Source organism: Neophocaena asiaeorientalis, unplaced genomic scaffold (genome assembly GCF_003031525.2).
Source record: "Neophocaena asiaeorientalis asiaeorientalis breed wild unplaced genomic scaffold, Neophocaena_asiaeorientalis_V1.1 scaffold403, whole genome shotgun sequence".
NCBI classification, from domain to species: domain Eukaryota; kingdom Metazoa; phylum Chordata; class Mammalia; order Artiodactyla; family Phocoenidae; genus Neophocaena; species Neophocaena asiaeorientalis.
Window position 1 is genome coordinate 137,158 of NW_020171984.1, and position 8,012 is coordinate 145,169.

At 52.0% G+C, this 8,012-nt stretch overlaps 1 protein-coding gene across 1 annotated transcript; it reads left to right on the top strand.

Annotated features, from left to right (window-relative positions):
• The first annotated feature begins 1,057 nt into the window (after window positions 1–1,057).
• Window positions 1,058–7,294, top strand: URGCP (upregulator of cell proliferation). Its single transcript, XM_024746981.1, has 2 exons — window positions 1,058–1,081; window positions 1,304–7,294. Exon 2 carries the CDS (start codon window positions 3,082–3,084, stop codon window positions 5,650–5,652), a length of 2,571 nt encoding a protein of 856 aa, XP_024602749.1. The 5' UTR covers window positions 1,058–1,081; window positions 1,304–3,081; the 3' UTR covers window positions 5,653–7,294.
• The last annotated feature ends 718 nt before the right edge of the window (window positions 7,295–8,012 follow it).

Below are 8,012 nucleotides of genomic sequence, written 5' to 3' on the forward strand. Positions count from 1 at the left end.
CTCTAGGTGTCCCATTCTCGTCTTTAACCATTGTACCTTCTCAGATGGCATTTTAGGCTCCTTGGAAAAATTCTTGTGATGTCTTTTGTCCACTGTGAATAAAAGAATCTTTTGACTGCTCAACACTGCGGTTCAATCTGTATAATCATCTGTGTCTTCTCTAGTATGTTCATGCCCATGTTCTCCAAAGCCCCCTGCCTCTTCTCGTTTTTCTCTTTCCAGCTCTTCATGTGTATCTCCCAGAGATGTCATCAAAGAAGACTGAACTGTTTATCTATCTGATTATATGGAAATCATAAGAGAATAAGTCTGAAACTGTCAGAATTTTTTCCTGATTCATAAGCTTTTAAAAATACAATTTTAATTTTGAAATAGGTGATACTTTTACTTGGATCAAAAGTTGAAACAATAAAAATACGTACAGAGAAGTCTTGCTCCCATCATTCCCCTTTTGCTGGCAAATCTAGAGTTTTACGGTCTTTTTTCCCGACGTAAATATCTGAAAAGCACTAAATTAAATAATTCAGTAATTAAAAGTACTTAGTGTTGATGAATACATTATGCTGTTAGAGACTCTGAACAAGTACATCTACTTGTGAGTTATAGCTATTCCCCACTCTATGCCCTCCCCCCATATATATGCATCATTTTAAGTGATAACAGGAACTCCTTATGCTAGAATAAAAATAAAGTTTGTAGGAGGTAATCTTGGAATTAAACCAAAGAACTTATATCAACTTATATTTTAAACAGTTTCTAAAATCAAAGATTAATCTATGTATGTTTCATGAAGTTATTTATATTTTCACAAAATTTAGTAAATTTTACAAGGAGTATATCCTAGAGCAAATCATTATTTTGTGTGTAGCTATTACAACTTTGTGTCATATTTGGGGTTGTCAACAAATGAAATTTACGTAGGAAAAACCGAAGCTAATAATAGTACTGAAAATAAACATTAGCTACCATATCTTCACTTGAACTTTTTGGTAGAAGGGTCCTAACTTGCTGATGAAACTAACTGTGTGTGTATGTCTTTTTCTTCCAGATTTGGAATGGAGAGAAATGGAAGGAGATGATGGTGAGTTTCATTATGGAGGGAGAAACTACAGGATCTGGCACCAGATTGGACTGGGGAAAGAGGGCAAAGTGAACAATAAGTGGGATTTTAGATTTTGAACAATTGGGAGAAGTTGCTACCTTAGTAAGGAAGAGAGAGGGTTCTGAGTTTAGCTTAAATTAATTTGTGTCAATTCAAGCCACCTGATTTGATTGACACTTCATTTTCCTTTGCTTTTTTTAGATGGTCCGAATGAGGCTCAGGACAGTGACTTTCCAACAGGTATGGTTCTTCTCTCTGCTCTCGTTGCCTGTCCTATTGAAGGAAGACATCACCTGGGCCGGTAGTTCCAACCCCTGTGACTGCATCAAAATCACTGCTAGTCCATTAACCCTTTATGTGCCATAAATAATATTGCCAGAGAGACAACTCCCCGGGGACCTGTTACCATACAGAGTTAACACAGAGAGTTTGTATCTTTGGAAGTAAAGCCCAGAAATCTTATTTTTAACAAGTTCCCCAAGTGATTCTAAAGCACATCCAAGTTTGGGAATCTTTCGTCTGATCCAGTGGTTTCAGTAATAGATCCGCCAAGGGTCCCAGACTGGGCATGAGTGCATATATTAATAGGTTTGTTTGCTCTGGCTTTTCCCTGTTGCACTTAGCTACCATGCTACATAAGAACAGTTGTTCTCTGTCTGGATAAGAAAAACAGTGTCCCTGCTTTCGTGCAGGCAACACTCAGAAACCCGAGTTACTTATATGATGGATTTCTACTACAGTCTCCCTCCCCATAGAGTTCTTTAGTTTCTGCAACAAGTTTGCCAGCTCCTGTACTCTCTGGGGTGGTGGCACAGCCCGTAGAACTCTCTCAGCCCCTGTGGAGGGTGGAGTTTCTGAAGAGAGACATTAGGCAGCAAGTGGACCCCTACAGGGGAACGAGACACCTCTTTTCCGGTGCTTTGAGTCCTGCCGTTCACCAGGCACGGTCCCGAACCCATCATATGACTTCCTGGGAAACAAGAAGAGGGCTGATCACCTGCACGTCCTCCTGTGGTTTACATCCACATTTAAGGTAGCAGCACGGGCATAGTAGCTTCCTCTTTCGAGAAGAGAATGGAGAGAATCCTGGAGCTCAGCAGGATTTGTATTGATTTATTTTGTTAATAGACTTACCATTTAAAGCTTACTAATTATATGCAGGAAATTATATGCAATGAAAATTGGTAAGATGCCGTGGCCAAGAACGGGGTCGGTGGATGAAAGCTTTGCAGGTGGCCTTACTGTTCTGAGCATCTAGTGCTTGTAAGAATTCATACTGTATTGGATGTTATGGTTGAAAATCTGAACAAATAAGTACAGACTTGTGATAATCTCTACCAAGTATTTTTATCAGTGGCTTCAGTTTTGCAAAATGTTATTTATCTGTGATTTCTGTTACTCTGTACCCAGTAGTAACTCCCTGTTTCCTTCACACATTTTCCAACTTGTCTGTAAAGAGCAGAGAACATTAACCAGAAAACCACAGTGAATCAGTGAGTGTGTCCCCTGTGGGGAATTCCTGGTGACAGGGTTAGGGAGTCCACTGCTGGGCCGGAAGCACGGGAGTATCTTGGAGAGAGCGGAGGCGTGGCCAGAGAATGGGGCCTGTGTTCCACATCTAGGGTGCACAGCTGCTCACTCTAGCCAATTAAACTTGGGATTGGTGTTGCTAAATCTCGGAGGTTTCACGAGAAACCAGACATTTCCTCCCAATTCTTAACAGTTGCCCCCAGATGTCCTTTTCTCTTCCCTCTCTCATGTCACATGTTTCCGACCCCACTTGGATCTGGGGTGGGTGATGTTACTTCTGTCTTGGTCTCAGGTGGCCTGGGGTGCCTGCATTTTACCCTGAAGGAGGCCACCTCCTACACGCCAGGCTGGGCTCTCCCCTCCCCACCTCTAACCTGGGTCCCTGACACGCAGGGTAAGCGCTGATATCTTCATTTCTCTCCACAGTGGAGAGGAGCAGACTACAAGAAATGCTGTCCCTCCTGGGACTAGAGATGTACCAGGCACAGAAACTCAGCCTCCAGGACTCCCTGCAGATCAGTAGTGATAGCATGAAGAACTGGGCTCCACAGGCTCCCAAAGACTTGCCCTGGAATTTCCTCAGGAAGCTGCAGGCCCTCAACGCCGAAGCCAGGAACACCACCATGGTGCTGGACGTACCCCCGGACACCAGGCCTGCTGAGAAGGAGAGCCAGGTGGAAGAGGAGATCATCTACTGGGACACGGCCGACGACATCTCTGCGGACATCTATTCCTTCTCCGAGCTGCCAACACCCGATACGCCTGTGAACCCCTTGGACCTTCTCTGTGCCCTTCTGCTTTCCTCAGATAGTTTCCTGCAACAAGAAATCGTGCTAAAGATGTCCCTCTGCCAGTTTGCACTCCCTCTCGTTTTGCCCGACCCAGAAAACCACTACCACACGTTTCTGCTGTGGGCCATGAGGGGGACTGTGCGGACATGGGGGTCACAGCCCCCAAGGGCGGTGGGCAGCTTCAGAGAAGACAGCGTGGTCCTGTCCCGAGCGCCCGCCTTCGCCTTCGTGCGCATGGAGGTCAGCAGCAACTCCAAGTCCCAGCTTCTCAACGCCGTGCTCAGCCCTGGCCACAGGCAGCGGGACTGTTTCTGGCATCGGGATCTGAACTTGGGCACCAACCCCCGGGAGATTGCAGATGGGCTGGTGGAAATTTCCTGGTTTCTTCCCAGTGGCAGGGAGGACTTGGACATTTTCCCGGAGCCCGTGGCCTTTCTGAACCTGAGAGGTGACATCGGCTCTCACTGGCTGCAGTTTAAGCTCTTGACAGAAATCTCCTCGGCCGTGTTCATCTTGACTGACAACATCAATAAGAAGGAATACAAACTGCTGTACTCCATGAAGGGGTCGGCCACGAAATACTACTTCATCCTGAGCCCCTACCGCGGGAAACGGAACACAAACCTGCGGTTTCTGAACAGGTTAATCCCCGTGCTGAAGATGGACCCCTCGCACGTCCTGGTGAAGGTCAGCAGCACGGACAGTGCGGGCTTTGTGCGCCGGGTCCGCGCCATCGTGGCGCACGTGACCCGGGCCCCCTGTCGGAGGGTGTCCGTGGAGGACATGGCGCATGCGGCCCGCAAGCTGGGGCTGAAGGTCGACGAGGACTGCGATGAGTGCCAGCGGGCGAAGGACCGGATGGAGCAGATCACCAGGAAGATCAAGGACTCGGACGCCTACCGCCGGGCCGAGCTGCGGCTGCAGGGGGACCCTTGGAGAAAGGCGGCCCAGGTGGAGAGGGAGCTCTGCCAGGCCCAGTGGGCTGGGGACCCTCCTGAGAGGTGCAGGGCTGAGCTGAGACATCGGCTGCTGGAACTTCGAACGCAGCAGAATGGCCACGACCCTGCCTGGGGGCTTCAGGAGTTCATCTCGGGCATCAGCAGCCCCTCTCTGGGCGAGAAGCAGTACTTCCTGAGGTGGATGGAGTGGGGGCTGGCCCGGGCGGCCCAGCCACGGCCGAGAGCGTCTCCGGAGACGATGCTTACCCTGAGAGCAAAGCACCGCGGGGCCGTGGACTTCAGCGAGCCCCTCTGGCCAGAGCCCCTGGGGGTGGAACACTTCCTGCGGGAGATGGGGCAGTTCTACGAGGCCGAAAGCTGTCTCGTGGAGGCCGGGAAGCTGCCGGCGGGGCAGAGGCGGTTCGCGCACTTCCCAGGCTTGGCCTTGGAACTGCTGCTGAAGGGGCTCCCCCTGGAGCTGATCGACGGGAACACCCTGAGCACCCCCCTGCGCTGGGTCACGGGGCTCCTGAAGGAGCTGCACGTCCGCCTGGAGAGGAGGTCGCGCCTGGTCGTCCTGTCGGTGCTCGGCGTGCCGGGCACAGGCAAGTCCACCCTCCTCAACACCATGTTTGGGCTGCGGTTTGCCACGGGAAGGGGCCGTGGTCCTCGAGGGGCCTTCATGCAGCTCCTGACGGTGGCCGAGAGCTTCAGCCAGGACCTGGGCTGTGACCACATCCTGGTAATCCACTCCGGGGGCTTGATAGGCGGAGTCCTGACCGAGGCAGGGGAGAGGTTTGAGCAAGAGGCTTCCCTGGCCACGTTGATTATGGGGCTGAGCAATGTCACTGTGGTCAGTTTAGCTGAAACGAGGGACATTCCGCCAGCTATTCTGCATGCGTTTCTGAGGCTGGAGAAAACAGGGCACATGCCCAACTATCAGTTCGTGTACCAGAGCCTGCAGGATGCGTCTGCCCCCGGCTCCAAGCCGAGAGAGAGGAAGCAGCTCCTGGACGAGCCCAGGGATGCGAGCAGAGCCACGGTGCAGATGGAGCATCAGGGTGGCGGGATCCGGACGCTGGCTGGCCTGGCCTTTTGTGACCCTGAGAGGCAGCACGTTTGGCACATCCCTGGCCTGTGGCATGGAGTGCCCCCCATGGCCGCTGTGAGCTTGGGGTACAGTGAGGCCATTTTTGAACTGAAGAGATGCCTGCTGGAAAACATCCGGAATGGCCTGTCCAACCAAAACAAGAACATTCAGCAGCTCATCGAGCTGGTACGACGGCTGTGAAGCATCGAAAGAGAAGGAGTCCAGCTGCCAGAGGCCCGCCGTGAGCAGCCTGTTCCGATGGGGGTGTCCACATGGGGCTGTGCCCAGCTCCTGAGAGGGGAGCCAAGTGACGGACGGGGCCCAGGTCTGGAGTTGCCCACGCAGTGTCAGGGAAGGATGTAACCTCACAGATCAGCTCAGAGATGCTCTCGGGAGTATAAGAACCCTGGGGCAGGAGGGGTAGACACAAGCAGTAACTTGTCCTTTGTCTCTGAACTTCGAGGCCCCTGGTGGCTTGGCCTTTCGTACAGCTGCTCCCCGTTTTCTGCCTCTGGAGTGGAGAGTGGCTCCTGAGCGCTGCAGCCCGGGCAGCTGGTACCGGGGACAGGGTTGGGGCGTTGCCCTGAGGAGGCAGAGGTAGGCCTTCCCTCCAGCGAGCCTCAGCATCGGCCTCGGTGACCTGGTCCCGCCCACTGAGGAAAGGGCCCGCCGTGGGCAGGGGCTACCGTGCTACTCAGTGTTGACCGACCCTGCCTCAGGAGGGGTTCCTGTCGGCTCTCGTGCGCCCACAGCGCTCCGTTCGCACCTCTGCCGCACAGCGTGACTTACCTGTGCACGTGTCTGCCTCTCCCCTAGACCTGTGAGCTCCTTGAGAGCAGGGGCTGTACACTACCCAACTTTGTACCCCCAGGGCCTGGCGCACTGCAGGCACTTAATAAATGTGTGTTGAATGAATGAAACTAGTGAATGCACAAATGATAGTAATGGGTGGTTTCCTCTCTGTGCCTTAATTTTTCTGTTTCCTCCAAGAGGATCACAGTGTCTGTCTGAGGGGGTTGCTTACTAGAACATCTGAAATAGTGGACACCTGAGAGAGGTGTCTTTAAAAATGCCACCACGTCCCCTCTCTTTAAGCAGAGATCCATTCTTCAGGCTGTTACTGGAAAACCGAACTAAGCATCTTCACAGGGGCTCCAAAATACCTCCATCGTTACCCCGTTTTAGAGACGAGGCAGGGAGGCCTAGAGCAGTTAAGCAGCTTGCCCAGCCCACAGACCTGCATCGGCAGAGCGGAGCTGATGGGGACGCCGGTGCCCTCAGCTCTGTGTCTCAGCTTCCCGGCCGTTCATCTTCCCCAAACTTCCACAGCTTCCGGGCTCACCCCCAGCCTTGCCCCTGGGTGTCAGCCCTTCGTCTCACTTCCGTGCCTCCAGGGCCAGGCCTCCTCCCTGGCATCATCCGTGGCCCACGTGACACCATGAGCCAGAACGTGGAGCTCCTCCTCTGCTGAGTCTCCAGCTGGAACCTTTGTCTGTGCTGGCCCTTACCAAGGGCCAGGGTCACCTCTCTGTGCCTCAGACCCCAGTCCTGGCTGTGCCACTAGTTCTGGGAATCTCTGCTTGGGCCCTAGGGCCTCCTCCCCTCTGTATTTTGTGATTCCAGGAAAATCAGTCCCCTGGGTGGTAACCAGGAGCTTCTCTCTATTCCTTGAACTCCTCCTCCCAGACTCGGAAAGGGAGCCCCCTGGACTGGAACCCTTTTTTGGGTTCCAAGGCTGTCAGGCCCTTCTCTGGCCCCAGGATGCTCCAACTACTGCTCCCCTGATGTTCAGAAAGTTGCCCCTGTGTTCCGGGAACCTGGCTCTGATGTGTGAAACGGAGGCTGGAAGAAGTGCTGGAACTCAGGAAACCTAATCTTTTTTTTTTTTTTTGCGGTACGCGGGCCTCTCACTGCTGCGGCCTCTCCCGTTGCAGAGCACAGGCTCCGGACACGCAGGCTCAGCGGCCATGGCTCACGGGCCCAGCCGCTCCGCGGCATGTGGGATCTTCCCGGACCAGGGCACGAACCCGTGTCCCCTGCATCGGCAGGCGGACTCTCAACCACTGCGCCACCAGGGAAGCCCGAAACCTAATCTTTTGCTAATAAATTCACTTTAAACCTTTTCACTTCTGAAACTCAAAAAGAGTGTCTAATCCTCAGGCACTACATATTCATTTCTTCGTGGATCACTAAATAACACAAATATTAAGATGTTGGTTCACCTGGAAATACCAATACCTCTCTTTACTTTTTCCCCCTAGAGCCATGAAAACTACCCAGTTGCCTCTCTAGCACTGTAGGAATTTCACCCAGGATATTCCTGGGTCCCAAGTTCAGGCACAGGAAATCTCTCTTAACAATTGTTGACTATCAACCAGTTCCTTTAAAAATTGATTCAAGCTATCCCTGAAATCTGAAACAGGGAAGCCAGCTTTAGTGGCTCCCTACTTTAGTGGTTCCTAAGGTCCATTGTCCAAAGATAAGGTTCAGTCACTCCGTTCCTGAAAATCAGGTATGTGCTTTTTTTGGACGGGAGAGGGGAGGAAGAGTTCATAGCTTTC

Coding starts and splice junctions, on each gene's coding strand:
- URGCP (XM_024746981.1), top strand. CDS start 3,082: ATGCTGTCCCTCCTGGGACTAGAGATGTACCAGGCACAGAAACTCAGC.